This window comes from Pholcus phalangioides, unplaced genomic scaffold (assembly GCF_987345545.1).
Source record: "Pholcus phalangioides strain wild (caught in Gottingen) unplaced genomic scaffold, Ppha-v1.0 ptg000010l_1, whole genome shotgun sequence".
NCBI classification, from domain to species: domain Eukaryota; kingdom Metazoa; phylum Arthropoda; class Arachnida; order Araneae; family Pholcidae; genus Pholcus; species Pholcus phalangioides.
In genome coordinates, this window is record NW_028301603.1 from 20,016,435 (window position 1) to 20,036,363 (window position 19,929).

The 19,929-nt window shown below is 35.7% G+C and overlaps 1 protein-coding gene across 1 annotated transcript; it reads right to left on the minus strand.

The window, feature by feature from the left end:
* Positions 1–114: 114 nt before the first annotated feature.
* On the minus strand, positions 115–19,838 carry LOC149081074 (uncharacterized). Its single transcript, XM_089237847.1, has 11 exons — positions 19,631–19,838; positions 16,913–16,993; positions 16,620–16,709; positions 15,468–15,533; positions 12,907–12,966; positions 10,937–11,077; positions 6,957–7,007; positions 6,161–6,241; positions 4,255–4,332; positions 1,906–2,295; positions 115–373 (listed from the first exon to the last, which is right to left on the minus strand). Exons 1-11 carry the CDS (start codon positions 19,631–19,633, stop codon positions 353–355), a joined length of 1,062 nt encoding a protein of 353 aa, XP_089093973.1. The 5' UTR covers positions 19,634–19,838; the 3' UTR covers positions 115–352.
* Positions 19,839–19,929: the final 91 nt, after the last annotated feature.

Genomic DNA, 19,929 nt, shown 5'->3' on the forward strand with positions numbered 1-19,929 from the left:
GTTAGGTAAGATGTATGTTGCGATCTTGCTGACTTGGGCACAGTTAGTTTTTATGCCAACAGTTGAAATAGATCATATTAAATGCCTTCCTGGTTTTTTTTTTTTTTTTCTTTTCGAATCTGACTCTTTACCATATAAATTCTTTAAATAAAGTTCTTGGGAAATCTTTGAATTATGCGTCCAAGTAGAAAGGGGCAAACCAACACAACAGTGATTTTTGTCAACGCAACAGTAATTTGTGATTTAGCTTGCGTCGAACTTGAATTCAGCACTAATTAGTTGTTCTTAGTTGAGAATGTTTCAGTCGTTAGATAAAATTTTACTTTCAAATACTATCTTTATCTTTCAACTTTCATTCTTTTGTCATCTTTATCTACAAAGAATAAACAGATGTCATTTTAAAAATCAATGTTATCAAAAAAAAATTATGAAATATTTTTCAACAAATAAATGCATTTTCTTTATTTGAACAAATTTTATTGCTTCTACATATTTATAAATCTGAAGTTTAAAAAACAAAGCATACATTTTGGCATTCACATTCAATATAATATTCATCAGCAGAATAATGATAGTGTTTTTATTATGACACAACCATAATAATTTTTGGTAAAACTTCACTTTAATAATATCAATGCATCTCTCATTAAAAACACTGGTTGAAATGTGCATCTCTCTATGTATGGTATGACATTTTTATAGCAATCAACAAATATATTTGTTGTCAACCCTGACAACAAATATATTTTTGCAAAAATAAGATATTAATATCATTTCTTAATTTAAGAAAGTGAATGCTTTTTAGTTTATATATTAGTATATTTAGTTTATATGATTAGTCATGCATGTATGTAATCATGAATTGGTGAGGAGAGCATAATCTTGTCTTTTTCTAGGGGTGCCAGGTACTCTCACACTGGCCCTGTGACTATGTGGCAATTCGCTCATTAAAAACATTTTGCTCAAAAAAAAAATTAATTATGCTAATCTTTTACATCAATGGTTCTCAAACTTGTATCTCTTGCCTGATGAACTGATTCTTGATGCATTTGTGGATCCCCAGAATAGTTTGGTAGATATTTTATATTGTGACAACAACATGACAAATTAATACAAAAAGACAAAAACAGTACCAGAACAAAAATACATAAAAATAAACATGAACATAAATTAGGAACACTAACTTTGTGACCCAAAGAGACTAGGGTGTCCTTCCAGGTCTATAAGAATAGTCTATTATCTGTTAGACCAATGACAACTGTCATTACATTTTTCAAAATTTAGATTATTTATGTTTACAATTTTATGGAGAATAAATTTTAATAAATTTTTTTTTAATATAAGATAACGCAATGCTTTAGTTAATACCAAGTTATATATACACATTTACATTTTATCTCTTATTAGTGTAATCAATATTATATATATATATATATATTTTTTTTTTTTTTCCAATCAATATAAAAATTTTAAAATTTCAAAATGCACGTATATACAAAATGTAAACACAATAAACACTTTTGCCATATAAAAGAACCACTTCAAAGCATAAACAGGCACAAAAACCAATATCTCCAGTTTGCCTTGATGCCCCTAACAAATTTTGGTGATGCCCTTAGGAGCCACGACACACACTTTGAGAAACGATATTTTGGGCTAAAAAATAGTTTATCAAGTAAGCAATGCCTGGCTATAAAGGTTCTTGTAATGAGCAAAAATCAACTTTCCAGAGAGTTCAACAAAAAATAATTGATCATTGATTAACGATACATGAGTGACATCAAAACAAAATTAAAGATAAAATTATGTTGAGTAAAACATCATTAAAATTGCCACACCTAGAAAACAAGAAAGCCAATCATTAATTTCCCACTGAACTGTACTGAGTAGAAAAGTAATAATTACCGTTGGACTTGAGCGATATGATCCTGCTTTCAGACTTGATGAATACGATCCTTCTGGACTTGAGAGACCTGATGCATTTCCTGGAATTGGTGGAGAAGATTCAATACTCACACTGGATGTGCGTGATCTTCCTTCTCTCAGACTCACGGGTGGAGATCCTCTTGTAAAACCTGAGATGTTTGATCTTCCTTGCAGACTTAAGGGTGGAGATCCTCTCAGGCTCAAAGGTGAACCTCCTCTGGGACTTGGAGGTGGAGATCTTCTCGGGCTCAATGGTGAGCCTCCTTGCAGACTTGGAGATTGAGATTTTCTTCTCAGAATCAAGGGTGAATTGCTTCCTTTTAAATTGAAGGGTGGAGATCTCTCTTCTGTCCTTGAAGAGTAAGAGCCCTACATAATAAAAATTTTAAAGTCAGATTTAAATAATTACATGTGATATAATTAAAATTATATCACAACTTAGTCTTCCTGATTTCCAAGTGCACTGGATCAAATGCAATTATAATGCTTATTTAATGTGAAAACTAAATTTGAAATAAGCCAATAACTGTGTTAAAATATATCACTGGAAAGACAATTAATCTGTTGTTTTATGTGGTTACAGGGTTTAATGCCCAGAAGCAGCTACTGTTCAGTTTAACGTCAAGTCATGTTGACTGGATGGAACCCATCAGTTGAATGAACCCTTCACCCTGAATAAACTCTATCAAATAAAAGTTTATGTTACAGAAAAAGTAATAATTACCTGTAATTGAAGTGAGTTATTTGGATCATAAGGAGTTATATTCAGAGAGAGGGAACCTTGTATGACAAAAAATAAAAGCACAAGATAAAATTTTATAGGCATCATTCTTGATATATCTAAAAAACTGATCCGATAATTGACTTAGAGAAAGCCGAGTATACAGTGCATTAGGATTAAAATTACATCACACTATATGCACTGCTTTTCTGGTGGTACATAGCTGTTACAAAATATAAACTAAGTAATTTATATCAGGGCTAGACGAGCGCCAGGTTGCCATGGCAACTAAAAAATATTGGCGCCTAAATTTTTTGTGTAGTTACTAAACTGCAGGCTGAGAGCAGCACAAAATTTTTGGAATTTTTAGCAGCATATCTACCAACATGAAGGAGGGTTTCCATAATCTGCAAAAATCAAAAGAAGTATTACTTTGGATCTTTTTCTTCAGGTAAAATTTTTTTTTTTTTGATGCCTAAAAAATTGTTCAAGCGCCTAGATTTTTTTGCGATTTGTCCAGTCCTGATCTATATTATAGACAGAACTGAATCGATATAGCTATATTTAATCACTGAATTAACAGGATTTCAATTTTCACAATAATAAAGCAATATCAATTTGATGATATTGAAATAATAATTACCACTGTTAGACTCATGACATGTGGTCTGATCTCTCAACTGTCCTTGTGTTCATTCAAAATGAACACAAGGACTTTTTGAAATGAAGTGGTAAGAATTCAAACCCCCATATAAAAACGTAATGATCATATATAAAATTGGGATGCGCAACACTGGCATACGTAGCACTCCCCCATGCTTGAGCCGAGATTTTGTGATTTTTGTCATTTAGAAAACAATATAACACCTTCTCTCTTGAGAAGAAAAAAAAATTGTAGAGTCTATGTCACGTGACACAGTCGCAAATTTGAAAGTGAATGTGTCTTTCAGCCTTGTTACAGTGCAATGTGACACATATTTGGTCTGGTATTTAAACCTGAACAAAGAGACTTTACATGCATACGGTCTTGTGTGATTTGTCTTAACGAGATCTATATTCATCTTATGCTTCCCTAGATATTGTCTAACGTAAAAAAAATTTTGTTACAAAAAGGGCAGCAAACCTAATGCCCAGGCTAGAAGATGGATTAACACCAGTGAGGTATCATTGGGTTTCTGTGTCTCTCTGTAATATCGACCAGAAGAGATACCATTCATTTTTATTTATGTTGCATACTTTCTGAGATATGAGTGTTCAAAGCATTTCGTTATACAACTTTTTTGGTCATACATCAGGTATTGTCAGATGAGTTCAAAGATGTATTCACATTAAAGAGATGAACCCCCATTCCCCACATCTGAACTGGGACTCAATCCATAGCTGCACAGCCAAAGACTAACAAGTATCAAATATGCTATTCCCTCTAAGCAGCGCACAGTATAAATAATGTAAAAGCAAAGTCAAGGGGAAAATTTGCATAAATTAAGAAAATAATAATAAACAGAATTCACATCATTAATTCAAGAAGGAATTTGTTTGACTGAGCACTAAAATTTTCACTCAATTACTGAGTATTTTAGCAAGAAAAAATAATCATCATCATATACCCTGGGCTGATAGTCATAGATCTGTGGGGGTGGTCTAGTTTCTAGTGCTGACAGTTCTCTAGCTGCTTTTCTGAGATGCTGGAAGAAAAATTGTATCAAACAATTAGAAACTAACACAATTTTATTCACTGATTGCTCATAATCAAACACAGATTATAATACACTGAACCCACATTACTCTGAGGAGACACATCTTCATTTGATGTGTATATCTTGTTGGTATAAATAATAACTTTTTCTCCATCTTCCTCTACGGAGCATTAATGTTTCGCATTGTTTAATGAGTACATCACATAATGCAGACAAATTTTTCGCAAAAAAACCCTGGTTTTTTGCAGTAGAGGATGCATTTACCAATTTACTTCAATTTTTCAAGCATTTACCAGCTTTGCTTCAAAATATGGAAGAAGGATGACAGCACCAGCAAGAACACAAAACAAGCACAGTTCTGACAACATAAATGCATAGAGGCCAGCACATACACTTAGAACACACATTCCAGTATATACTAATTCATTAGAAATTCTATAGAGGAATGTATATGAGGTGCATGTACAGTAAAGTATGACCTTCTTGCAATAAGCAAGCACAGAGCCCATCTTTGGAACTGTCACACTGAATAACAATAGGCAAGGAGTCATTAAATACTTTCAACACGAGTTGAACTGATCGATCTTTTCACATTCACGAAGCTTTGATATTGCTCATGGTTAAACTGAAATTCAATGTCTTTCTTTACCAGTTCCCTTAGAGATGTCACAACACACACGTTTGGAATCAACTTTGCCAAAAAATTAACCATACCGAGCAATCTCTGTATGCAGGGCTCCCACTCAAAAAATGAGAAAAAGTAGGAAAACGCAGGACTAAAAAGTAGGAAGGGGGGGTAACCCCCCTTAGACAACATAATCATAGCATAATAGGGAAAAATCCCTAAAAAAAATGTTTTTTTTGCAAAAAAAAATAATTTTTAATTAACTTTTTTTCCCCTAGCACTATTTCAGTCAAGCCAAAACAAAATTACAAATATCTTGGTTACAAAACCAATTTTTGGCCAAAACAGTGCACTAGCAACCACAGATAATTCTTTGCTGTCTCTCCTCATATATATATTACATTCTTTTTTGTAGTCTTCCAAAGTAAAGAGCTTGTCAACTCTCTTCGGCAACGCACAGCAAATTTCGAAGACGTAAGTTTTTTAAGAATGACGCACCTTCGATACCACTTTCAAAAGCACAATGCAAAATATGTAAATTACAAGATCCGACGTAAATAAGGCAAGGTGAACCAGATAGTTTTACTGTTTTGTTCACATTTTACTGTTCAATGCCAGTGTAATCATTTTTGACAAATGAAGCACTTCCATTTCTAGCTCTTTGCTGAGCATTGTAAATATTGTTTATGCCTCCTCATGCCTTAAAAATACAGAAGACAACTGAATGCTATTGGGTAGCATCAGAATCACCAAACCTAGAATAGGCCTATGTATGCAACGGATACAAACTGCTTAACAGAGGGGGCAAATAACTGAGAATGTATATAGTTAATTGACGGCAAATGTCCACCTCCACCCTCCTGCCTAGGTCAATAACATAATTTTTTCACTAAACAAGAGGCGATCCCCCCCCCGTATCCACCTGGGGGGGGGGCATGCATTAAGATCTGTGTTTTTAAAAAGTGTATTATGAAAATTAAGGAAAGTACACAATAACTTAAGTAAAATAGTTAGAGAGAGAGAGAGAGAGAGAGAGAGAGTGCGTGTGCGTGCGTGCGTGCGTGTGTGTGTGGCACAACATAAACATCAAACTAAATTGTTTTTCCACTGTTTTCATCAATCAAACACTATTGACATTGATTTCTAATCAAAATTTTACTCCTGATATTGATTAGTAAAACTGATACTCACTTTGAACTCATATTCACATAATTGTTTTTCGGCACCTTCTATAACATCTTCTACATCTACATCGGTGGATGCTGGCATACCCTTCAAACAGAAATTACACACGAGACAATAAGTATGAAATTTCAATTGGAAATCAGTAGTGAATGAACTTATTTATGAAATGTGTACAGGAAAAACAATAACCCATAGTTATTTTCTAGCATTGCAATGCAGTCGAGTCCTGATAATCTGAGGTGAATGGTACCAAGGTTACCTCAGATTACAGAAAACTTAGATTATCTGAAAAACATTAGAAATAAACTTTCAGTGGGAGACCTTAGTATTTATTCCCACTTACTCAGACCTATTTTGTTCATTCAATTCAACAGCTTAATTCATTAAGATTAGGGCTGCCAAGACCGATGCCTCTTCATAAGGGAGGCTGACAAGGCTCTCGTATCCCTAGGGGGGGGGGGGGGGGGGGTTCAATATGAAAATGTTACTTTTTACATTATAAATTTACTAAAAGAGGAAGGGGGATCTATGACAAATTCCGGCATGGAGGTCTACCAAGAAAAAGAATCAAGACCCCTTAAAACTGAAATTACTTAAATTCATTGAAAGAATCGAACAAAACAAAATGAAGCATGTTCTTAGCATAAAACAGGGGCTTTGAGAAGGAATTTCGAACTTTTGAGACTCAAATTATCGAGACTTTACTGTAGTATAAAAATGTTGTATCAAATTAGTTGTAATAATTTTTTTTTTCTAACATATATTCATAATTGCTTTTCAATTGACATCATTACACACTTACAAGATTTTCTTTACGGGAGCGAAACTCTGGTTGGCTCTTACAGGAAGCAGCCTAAATGGAAATGAGAAGCGATTAGCATTTGATAAAAATACCCAACATGATTAACAATTTCATCAAGCTAATTGACGTGGGAAATTTATAATTACACACTCCTTTGCACTTATGGTATTTATGTTTGCCATTGAGATTTGTAATATGGGTTCAGTTTTAACTACACCTGAATAGGTACAATTTTTTCCCAAATTAGAAAATTGATCAGTCATAAGACAACCAATTTACAGAAGCTGATAGAAATTGCAGAAAAAAAAGAATTCTGTGAATATATTACACAGCACTCACAGACAAACCTAGTGTGATTGCAGTGATTTCAACTGTGAAGACCATTTGGCATCTGGAGCCGGGACACGTGAACAAAATTTGATTTTCATGACTCAAGAAGTAGTAAGAGTATATTCAGTGGAACTTCCTATGTATGATTGAGTGGTAGTCTATTTCTTGCTTTGTATTTTATCATCGCCATAGCAGAGAAGGCTTGTTTGCATAGATATGATGTTGAGAAGGACAAAAGTGCATTAGTTGCTTTCTTCGTTAGAGTAAGATACTCCTCTCTCAGTCCAACCCAACAAAGCAGCAACGGACGCCTCACTCTTTTGGTGAACTTACCCTTGAGCGTGGAATCAGTGCAAAGATCAATAAATTCATCTCATTCGCGAGCAGTGAAATTTATTTCCTCCGCACTGTCTGCGAAATCAAATGGTGAGACAACCCGGTGGAAATTCTCAGTGGAAAGCGGTGGAAAGTGCATATATCTTGCAATCTTGATAGGTATTAACAAATGAGGTCTTTCAGCTTATTCGCTATTACTATGATGATTTCGACAGCTGGCTGATACGAAGATAAATCCAAGAAAAAAATTCAACTGGTGTTGCAGGGAATCAGACCCACGTTCTCTCACTTGCCAGGTGAGCACCCAAGACCATTAAACTACAAAGCCAATAAATCCTCTTTCCTTAAGCTCGTGTGCGCTGAACCAAAACCATCTATAGCAGAAGGCCTCCGCGCGAAGTTTTGACGACACTGAAGAAGTTCATTTCACCTGCAGCCATTGGATATATCCATTGGAGGCCAACGCGTGCGATATCTTTACCTTTTTCTGCAGTATATCCAAAGACTATAGATGGAATGGATTTCTTCTGTGATGTCACGAGCTTCGCGCGGAGGCTTTATGTTATAGATGGTGTTGGCTGACGGGCTGTACATGGATAGCCAGACCTAGCTCAGGCCAAAGCTCACATTGCTGACACTGCTACCAGATGGCGGCTTATTGTGACATAACTTAACAATTTCTTAAAGGAAAATTTTGTTTTTGATGCAAGATAGTGCCGAATTGAAGAATTTCGGCATTTTTGTAGCAGACATCTGAAATTGTAGCACATTTTCCACTCCTGCCAATGACATTATTGTCAGAGGAGACCGCATTAATAATAAATTATTAATTTATTATTATTATTATAACGAGTCGCAGAATGGCAACAGTATGACATTCAAATGTCGGCTCGGTTGTTATAGTGATATATGTCTCTGCTGGATGTTTACTAAAATGTTTGTTACGCTCTCGTTCATAATCAATGTAGCATCACTAAACACTTTTTTCTTATTTTGTACCTTTTTCTCATTTAGTGACTTTTTTATGATACTTTATGACTTTTTTTATGATGATGGACACTGACAATGCTACTTTCAAAAATAGAAATTGCTGAAATATCTTTCAAAAGCTTTCACTGATTTCAAGGTACCCAGGAGTGCCAAAGCACACTTTATTATCATCTCTCTCTCTCTCTCTCTCATTCATTTCAGCCAAACAAACTTTTGCATTGCCAACAACACTTTGAGCTGAAATGAAAAAAATACATGCTGGGCATCAGGACTTAAATGCAAGTCTCAGACAAGCAAGAGAAAAGTTGTCTTCTGGCCGAACATGTCAGGAGATATTTGGCAGTATGTAGAGTCATGTGGCACATGCACTGCCTTCGCACCAGCCCAGCCAACTCCAACGATGATAGCTCATGACATTCCTCCAGGCCTGTGGCTTAAAATGGGTGCTGATATTTTTCAGCTGAAAGAGTGAAATTACTTGGCCCTGGTAGATTACTTCAGCAAATTCATACAAATACAAATACAACGCCACAACAGGCAAAATACCCAACGAGGTGGCTGATAAAAAGATGCCCATAAACATACAAGAAGTAGACTTCTTGCAAAATAATCTAGCTAGCACAGTAATTCACAAATTGAAGCATCATGTTGCTCGGCACGGAATTCCTTGCATGCTCATCACAGACGGTGGTCCACAATTCAAGAACAAACAGTTCCTAGATTTCGCAAATGGCTGGGGCTTCCGTCATCTCATGTCGAGCAACAACTGCTCCAATAGTCAGGCAGAATCTGCTGTTAAAATTGTGAAATCTATCTTCAAAAAGTGTGCTCGCTCAGTAGAGGACCCATACCTGGGCTTATTAGCTCAACGTAACACGCCAGATAGTCAACTGAGGTGCAGCTCAACGCAAAGGATCTTTAGAAGACCTACACAGACGAGCCTGCGGACTAGTAGCCGGCGTCTACAATTCACTCTACTATGCAAAGTTGATAGAAAGGCAGAATGAGATGGCTCAGCCACATAATAGAGCATCACAAGACCTTGCGCCATTGCATCCTGGAGCTTCAGTGTGGCACCAGAACCCTCCACACAAGAGATCGATTTGGGAAGAAGCCTGCGTAACAAAACAGATCAGTCCGCGAACGTATGAGATTCATAAAAATGAGGGCTCCATGTTGAGAAGAAGCAGACAATTCATTAAACCATGAGTACAACAAGATATAGAAATCAAGCAAACAGCTTCACAGCCAGCCTGTCACCACCAAGACAATGTGACATCCTTACCCGAGATGCAAGAGCCTGAGTACAAGCCAAAAAGAAGTGGTCCTAAATCTCCAGCAACCAAGGATGAGGTATCATCCCAATGCCAAGTTCCAACACCACAGAAACAGATAGCACGCCCGTCATCACAGACAACCCGGGATAATGGATCTTACACAGTCACAAGATCGGGTCGCCTGGTAGAGCCTCTATCCAGGCTGACTTACTCTCACAAATTATAAGAAACTTATGGTTTCTCCTAAAGGGAGGAAGATGTTGAAGATGTTATTAATTTATTATTATTATTATCATTATAACGAGTCGCAGAATGGCAACAGTATGACATTCAAATGTCGGCTCGGTTGTTATAGTGATATATGTCTCTGCTGGATGTTTACTAAAATGTTTGTTACGCTCTCGTTCATAATCAATGTAGCATCACTAAATACTTTTTTCTTATTTTGTACCTTTTTCTCATTTAGTGACTTTATGATACTTTATGACTTTTTTATGATGATGGACACTGACAATGCTACTTTCAAAAATAGAAATTGCTGAAATATCTTTCAAAAGCTTTCACTGATTTCAAGGTACCCAGGAGTGCCAAAGCACACTTTATTATCATCTCTCTCTCATTCATTTCAGCCAAACAAACTTTTGCATTGGCTCCTCTGAAGATATTTTGTTTTCCATAGGTGGCAGAGAGCAAGCAAACATCTTAACTTTACACAAAATTCCTTGAATTCATCTAAGATCTACGTCTCATATTTGCTAATAGTAAAAATGATGATGAAACATGGGGATGAGGATTGTACAAATAAAGTATAAAAATTATAAACAAATTAAAATTAAATCTCAAAATCTAGTGTATTTCTATGTAATACGTGCAAATATACAACTGAAAACACTAGAGTTAGATACTCAACATAAATCATATAAAGGAGTGTGTCTGTAAATGTTTGATTCATCATTTCACCAGAAATTCATACTTTTTAACACTAATTTATCATTTCATTACAATGAAATTTTCTTATTATTTAGAGAGAAAAAAATATATTCTCACCAGTTGCAAGGGGGCTAAACCAGATTGCTCTGCTACATGCATTTGCACATATGGAGTCGTTTTTTCAAGATTTCCATGTGAACTTTGAATGGACCCAGAAGAGAAAGAGGACCTCGGTCCTCTAGTTTCGTTGTGATGTTCCTAAGTAATTATTCAAAAAAATTTGTCACAGAGAGAAAAAAAAAACAACTGATGATTATTTTAAAAGTATGAAAAAATTACTAAACACTGCTCAAAAACCTAGATTTCAGATACAGAAACACTCAAAGCTTTTATTAATCTTGGGGAAAAACATAAAAACTTCATTTCTCTTGGGCTACAACCACTTGGCCAATTTGTAATATAAGGAATTGTTTAGTGAAAATTCACATAAAAACATTCATCTCTCCAGCCGCAGTCGGTTTTTGAATTTTTCTGTACGAAATCACAGGGTATTTTTATCCGCTATAGAATGCGATATGAAACATAATAGAATAACCCACAAAATTTTATATGATATGTGAAATGTGATATTCACGTCGTTCACAGCTAGAGGGTTAACATAAATGCATATGAACATAATATTTATTTTGATGGAAACAAAAATATATCCAAATTTCATCACTACTTTCATTCTTTTCAATATTTTCATTATAAATTTCAGTTTTTCTTCCACTTACTTTGAATTTTGTATCTGAATGCATATTATCAAAGGGTCCTCTGAGCATGCTAAAATAGAGGACAACCCCCTCCAACTCCTTGTATAACATGATTATTTTTGTATATGCCTGACATCATACATGCTTTTGAAATTATATGTGAATGCACATGCATGATTAGCAGCTGTTTAGGTCCTATGATAGGGACCTCAATTTTTTTTTTTTTTTTTTGTAACTCATAATTTTCTCTGGCACAATGATGCCCTCTTGGGCAAAGAGCTCATATCGCATAAATGACAAAGCCTAGTTGGGCTTGGTCCGTTCTGCTCTGTTCTGTATGAACTGTCTCAAGGAACCAGAACCTGCAGTTTGCAACCTACGTATAGCAGATTTCATGTTGTTATTCATGTCGTCAAATTGTGCTTGTTTCCAGTAGGAACAGGAAACAAGTACAACTCTGAAAACATAAACACATTGGAGCTGCACATGTGCACACACAAAATGTTCTGGCATGTACCAATTCATTAGAAATTCTGCAAAAGAATGTTTATGAGGTGCATGTACAGTTAAGTAAGCAGTAGTAGCATACCCGTGGTTTGGGTATCTCTGTGCTTAAAAAAAGTCTACCTGATCCACTGTTTTTTTTTTTTGTTTTTTTTTAGTTTCTTGCAAAGTTTGAGCAAAACCTCTTCAATCAACTTGCTGCCTTAACCTCATTTAGACACTTTTGATGAGTTTTGTGACACTCTAAAGGGGCCATTCAAGTATTACATTAGCAGATTTTCAGCCATTTTTGACCCCCTCCCCCCTTGTCAGCAAAAGTCAGCAAAACACTGACCCCCCCCCCCCCAGCAAAATTTCGTCAACAGCTTAGAATATTTCATATCTTTAAAAAGGGATGGCATAAGCAACCTTCAAACCCCCCCCCCCTTGTCATCAAAAGTCAGCAAATCCGAACCCCCCCCCCCAAAGCTGACGTAATACTTGAATGACCCCAAAATGTATAAAAATTCTTAAAAAGTGTTTGATAGCTTCACTGCATTGTGGCCCCCATCTAAACTTGCTCGCGAATTAAAAATTTCCAAATTAGACAACGTTGTATGCTCATCTTTATGCCTCTAAAATCTAAGTAATGTCTACCTAAGCGAATGTACCTTTTTTTTAGAAGTTTTTAGGCTAGCCTTTTTTTTAGTCATTAACATTTTTAGCTGTGATTTGCTCTGATCACATGACATGATTGCAGCAGCTGATGCTATGATAATATTGTGAAACTTTGGACTCACCCTAATAACAAGTACATTCACAGAATAATTTATAAGAACATAAGTTTACCATTAGGCTAGGTCTGCCAAGTTTATCAACATAGTGTGTATGAAATGTCTCTGGGCATTTCTAAAGGTGAAGGAGAAAAACCAAAAACTAATGAACATATTTAATACAGATACACATAAATAATATTCTAATTATGAAATCAGGATAAAAATAGATAAAATTCCAGCATTTTCTCATAAGGACTGTAGCTAAACATGGAAATCACAGAAAATGTTTATTTATTGTAATGCAATGGAATGATATAATCCTCCAAGCATGAGATAAGACTTGGCTATATCACATCAAGTGGAACGATTCTATTTTTTCCTTTTAGATAAAGTCAAAGGGTACATGCAAATCCTTAATAGAAAAAAAGTTGTCTGTCAAACAAGGTGATTGGGCATCAAGAATCGTTCATCAGCAACTAAGCTTTCACTTTAGCTTCTAATTCTCGAAAAGAATAGGATCACATGACATGACTTAGTCACAAGTCATGATTAAAGGACTATACCTTTTACTGAATATACAGGGTATCACAGAACTCTTAACCAAAATGAGAGGGATGATAGTACATGCATATAGGTGCCAATTCCCTTACTTCCAAAATCAGTAGTCAGTCATATGACGAAACAGTTCACTGCTAAAGAAAACATCATGCATATAGGAAGGAAAAATTAGGATTTTTTTGGGTATTGCTGTGGGTGACGATATATGACCTGTTCTCCCAAGACATTCCCGTATTTTCAATGAAGCTTGTTTTTTATTTTACAACAAAATCAAGCTGATTATTATGATAATTATGATAATGAATTTTCATTCCACACAGTTTGTCAATTTAATTTAATCTACTGTGATTTGCAGTAGCACTTCATTTCCCGTCATTGGCGATTTTTTTTTCAGACATTTTAGCAATGATTGGAAACTTTGTTCAATTTTGGTATCATATTTGGCAACAATTGACAATTTCCAGCATCTTTCCCAAGTAAACATGGTCACCCCGAGATTGCAAGGACTGAGGGATTTTCTTTGGTGATTTTCCATTTTTGTAATTCATAATCTGAAGATTTATTTATAAAGATACAAACACCAGAAGAATCTGGTTTCCAACTGGGAAATTTTGATAAGATTGAAAATTTGGAATGCTTCCAGGTAAATCAAGAGCATGGACAGCTTGGAGCCATGGATTGATGCAAAGACAATCAACTTTCACGATGAAACCCTAGGGCCATGACTCACTTATTTAGGGGAATACATGTATTACGACCACTCTAGAAATCCCTAGATTTCTTTTAGCTCACTAGATGAAAAACGACAGGAAAATTTTGTAAAAAGTGTGATAGGAAAAGCATCTCTTTGTACTGATAATGGTAATCTGTAACATACCCTAACTAGTCACAGGTAATTGTGGAGAAAAAAATATTATTTTTTGCTCTGATAGTATTATGTGCATACAGAACAGAGCAAAGAGAATATTTTCTCTCTATCCCTACATGGTTTCTATAAGACTTTTCCTTTTTCTCTTTTATAATACCAATAGTTCAAATTGCATGTTAGCACGCACTACATAAAAAAGTAATTTTCAACCCTAGGTTCTATCACAAAAACCGTTCGTCTTGACCATGTAAGGATACAGGCTATTCGAATGGGAGGGGGAGATCACCAAGACTGTGTATATGAACAGGGGGGCAAATGTTCACCTCTGCCCTCCCGCCCATGCCAATAATAACTTTTTAATTGAAGGGGGGCATATTCGCCTATGGTCTTGCTGTCACTCTCGTTTTGGCAAGTGAGTATTGAGACAATGGAAAAGTCTGGAAACTTTGCGAAATCACAGGCCAAAAGTTGTAGGCATTGGTTGCAACATTCATATATACACTCAAGAGTAATTGAATAAAAGACAGCTGGTGGTATCAACAGATAGGTGCTGTGGGCAGCCCATGACTAACACAGACATGATGTAAGCAGAATTGCAGCTGCTGCAGAAGTGCTGCTTCCAGGAACAGTCATAGTTGAACACATTATGGGCAATATGATGGATAGAAGTGCGTTTGATCATGGGAAAATTATTGGGATCAACATATAGGTCACTCTGTCTCAGAACTCCTGCATGCACTGTGATTTTCACATTGATTCCAGTAAAAGAAAATCCTGCCAGGGTCAACTGCTGTAGACAACAGTATTTGAGTGAGTGGAGTCAAGGTCAGCTGACTCACATGGTAACAGCTGATAGACAGGTCACAGTGAAACAAATCACTCAGCAATTTAACACAAGTACACCGAAACGCATATACAGTCGCACCATTCGGACCATTCAGAGTCGCACCATTCTATCTCCTTGCTATGGGATACAGAAGCCATGGTCAAACACACAACGTCTAACCCCACATATATCTCTAATTTGATTGCTCTTGAGTGTGTATGTAAGAAAATATGTGAACTGAATATAAATTTTTAGTAAATGATCTACCATTTCATTTCAGTCAATGATCACACTAATATATTATTGGTTACGTCAAACCTGTAATTCAATGAAAACCAATAGTAATATACCAGAAAGTAGGGAAGCAAAAGAGATTACATACATTGTGTGAATGTGGAACTGGCTGTCCAGTAACCACTTTCCATTCAGGATCACTTTCATGCTCCATCTACAATGAAATTAAAAAATATTATTAAACTTACGAATGACCAAAAACAATCCACAAAAAAAAAGATTTTAATAAACATATTGGATAGCAAGAAGTGAGCATTCATACTGATTGCATGCAAATAATAAAATAATAGGACATTGATCAATGACCCATTAATAGCATATTCCCCGCATTAGCTGGCATGCCCAGCAACAGCGAAAGAGAACAGCATGCTGGGAAATTTGAGTCACAGATTTTTGAATATCTGCACTCAAAAATCAATGAAATTAGCTGACTGTATATTGCGATCCGTATTGACCTTCACTTCTCTCGCCATGCTGGGAAATGAACCAGACCCCCCCCCCCCCAACATTGAAAAAGCTGGTATCTCTTGAGTTTTAAGGCATGCTGGCTAATGTGGGGCAGGGGCATGGTAGAAAGAATATAACCATAAAAATGAATTTGCATAAATGCATTCATGTTAAAATTTTGCAGCAACAATAAAGAAAATACATTAAATAACAACACTGACATCATGGGAATGATATTTTATGCATATCAGATTATGCAGTTTTGATTAATTAGAATGAATATAAATGGTTAAATAAATCGATAAACAAAAGAGACAACATCAATAACTTTTGCATAGGTGGCAACATCAATAACTTTTGCATAGGTGGTGGGAATCTCCTCTCCAGATTTTTTATTTATTCATAGCCATAATTTCAGTACATTTTGGGGAGATTTCTAAAAATACACAAAGAATCTGAAGAATCTATTTCTGGCCTTACTATTTTAGTAAGGCTGAAAAATCGGAAGCATTGGCACCAATGTTAACCGAAAATATAATTTTGAAGAGTAATAATTTCACTCCTCCATAAAATTTTAAGGGGTATTTTTGTAAGACAAAGGGAATTTTTTTTTATCAGTGAGAAATAACTTCATTAGAAAAATACCTAAAATTTGAAGGAGTATTTCCATTCAACAAAAAGGGGTGAAATTGAATTTTGATACATGAATCACGCATCTAGATTCGAATTGGCAACCACTGATTGGCACCCATGCTTTTGAAAATAAAATCAAATAAAGGTTTATTTTACTTACATCTACATTCATCCTTAGATCATCGGATCGAATGGATTCAAGGAAGTACGCACAAGGAACAGATGACTTATGAGCAGACTTCACTTTCATCTTCAAAAGAAAGAAAAAAGCATCCATGAGACAGAGTTAGGAAACATGACTGAATGTATGTTTACTAATAACTGAATTTTCTAATGCCAAAAAGTTTTCAGGTGACCAATAGAAAAAATTGGGATGCTCTGGTATCTTGATGTGCACAGAAAAATTATTTTATCGCAGTGCAGTAAATTATAAATTATTGGAATCAATCTCACCCCCGATTTGACACAAACAGCTGATACTTCATCAAGGACATTAGCGATTTCAAAGTCTGTATTATCCGGTCGAGGGCAATCCTGCAAAATATTCAGAAAATTAAATTTTTTAGGTGAAATTATTTCATGCATTTTTAACATATTGTGGATCAATATAAAGCAATTTCATCAGTAAAGTTGAAGGGCCACTATGCAGTCATGTGACCATTCTCATGGATTCGCATTGCGAGGACCCAGGTTCGAGCCCTACTGATGGCATAGTGGTGGTGCGAATGCAAGCTAATCTCCTACTTAAAAAAATTCTCCCCAGAGAGCAATCAGACCTACAAAATTTAAAAAAATTCATGCATGACACAAGCAAAAAACAACCAGCCAATGTCTGCTTCTGAACTCGGAAGACATATGGTAGCAGTTGATAAGCAACGCATAACACGTATTCCACAGAAATAAACTTCACGTTTGGTCTATTAAGCATACACACACATTCCAACATGTACCAATTTGTCAGAAATTCCATAGAAGAATATAGATGAGAAGCATGCACGGTTTATAGTAATAGTAAAGTGAGAAAGGATGGGTGGGATGAATCTTTACCATCATTCAGAGTTTTGCAATATGTGATAGTTTAGTGATCAATATAATAGTCACAAAGAGATTTAGCAGTTCAATATTTGGCATCATAATTGTCATTTTTTTCTGATGTCTCTCAAAAATTGAAAATGGCTTGAAACTGATTATACAGGCAGTTTGTAATTAAACTCGCAGTACTCAGAGTCACCTGTAGCTCGACCTAACAACCATAATGACACCAAACTTGGTGGGAGGACTCATGGAAGAAAGAATTACAGCAAGAAAAAAATTATAAGTAGTTCTGAATGTTGCTGATAGGGAAAAATGAGACGCTGTGCCACACATAGTTGCAAAGACCTCCTTAGTTACTCCTTAAAAGAAGTAACAAAGTCCAGATAAATGATGAGCGTGAAGGCTGCCGTAAGGTCAAATGTTCAAACTGGGGGAAAGAATATACATATCAAGATATTTCCCCTAATGAGCTTGAAGCAGCCACCGATAGATGGTGCCTTCATTTCCAACCCAACTTGTTAATGGCAGTAAATTGCGGTATAGCTATATGGTCAGAGTTTGTGTATGGTGTAGTAGTAAGTAGATAAATTATTAATAAAGGCAAAATTACACTTAAATGTCGCACTTCATTCATCACATTCTCCTTCTCGACGAAAATGTCAACCATTTTCAATACGAGCATCATTCTCATGGATTTCACTTTACATCTTCTGCACAACATCCTCAGATGCTGGTAGTACCAGAAATTATCTCCTGTGTGCTGTCGACAATTAGTGTCGCAGCATCTGTAATTGTCTGTTCTGACACTGGTTTCCATTCTCTGCCAGGCTGAACGCCTGGTCTATAAGCAATCCTAGTTTCTTCCAACTTTTGAATCACGCCTTTTGAAGACCATCAACTGATAGATGCCCTTCACGTCAAAATTCACAAAACGCAACTGCTGCCAGAATCATTAGAAGTATTTGGAACGTGTGCGTGCTCGTCTTGATCTTTACGTAGGAATTTTTGATTTTCTAATCAACTAAGTGGGTACTCAGACTTGTGTTATAAATTACCTTGGGTGATCGAGCACTCACAGCACTCCCCGCTTTGAAGCCACTGTCCGCTGCATTGCACTAGCGAAAATAAAACAATTTCACAAATAACTTGCTATGGCAAGATAAGACGCATGTTGAGATGTGCTTGTCCATGGAATACTTTTCAGCAGGGCTTGACAAATTGAAAAAATATTTAAGCACCAATCATGGTACTTTGCTTAAGAAACACTGTCTTAAATAATGTTGTCTTTTACTTTTCACATGTCAAAAGAAATAACATAATAAAATCAGAAACTTTTGTGCCTCACCCTTAGACTTCAATTTAACAACAACATTTATAAAATTTCAGATGCCAATACCAATTTTCTAGTCACCATGTAGACGTGCCGCCATGATTTTGGCTAGACAAAATCAGAGCTAGCCTTCACCCATGTCTTCAAAATCTGAATTACACGCAATGTTGTGGGCTGTGTCAATTTGCATTTTGAATTATTAACTGCGTTTCATGAAGATTCTCAGCTTGTAGACTAAATAGTTTTCTCCTATCTGCAACCATAAGCAGATGCATGCTCTTCGAACGAGGGAGGAACAAATTATTGAGGGTGCGCCTAATGAATGGGAGAGCAAATGCCCACTCTCTTGCCTATACCACAAATACAAATTTCTTACTGAACAAGGAGGTGTTTGACCCCATCGTCATTTCCCTGTATCTGCCTAACTTATATGAGCAATGTTTGAAACTACAAAGCACACTCAATAATTTTAAGTAGTTCACCCACCGAAAACAAAGCTAAGTCAATAAAGAAATTAATTTATAAGTGTTTTATATATGTTTATTCCAATGAATCAATCAAACGTCAACCTTAGGCTATTTAATAGTCCTAAATAATAGTCAATACTCAAATCATCAAAAAATAACCCTATATCATGAGGGGAGCCCAATTTCAACTCGCAGGGTCCTGAAGAAACCAAATATGCTTGGTTAATAGGAAAATACATGTTGTTTTATTGTTGGACCCCCCCCCCCCCGCCCCATACTTTCGGGGACCCTGGGCACTTACCCATGGAGGAATTCGGGATCATCTATCAAATCACTTACCATGTAAATGTCTATCTCAGCTTGTCAATTCCGTCATTACACAAGTCAACTCATCGAAAAATCGTGAAACCTATCATCAGATATAATAACAAAGAAAATAATAATTATCTTTGAAACATATTAGCCTGCATGGTAAAAAGAAACAAATAATAAAAAATTCTGGCTCAAGTTGTTTTCATTTCGCGCGTTCATGGGAACGTCTAAACATTTCTGACAAGGAACTTTAATAATAATTTTCTAAGAAACATGTATAATATTTGTTGAACTAATCTAAAGTATTTTACTAGATAATATTTGAA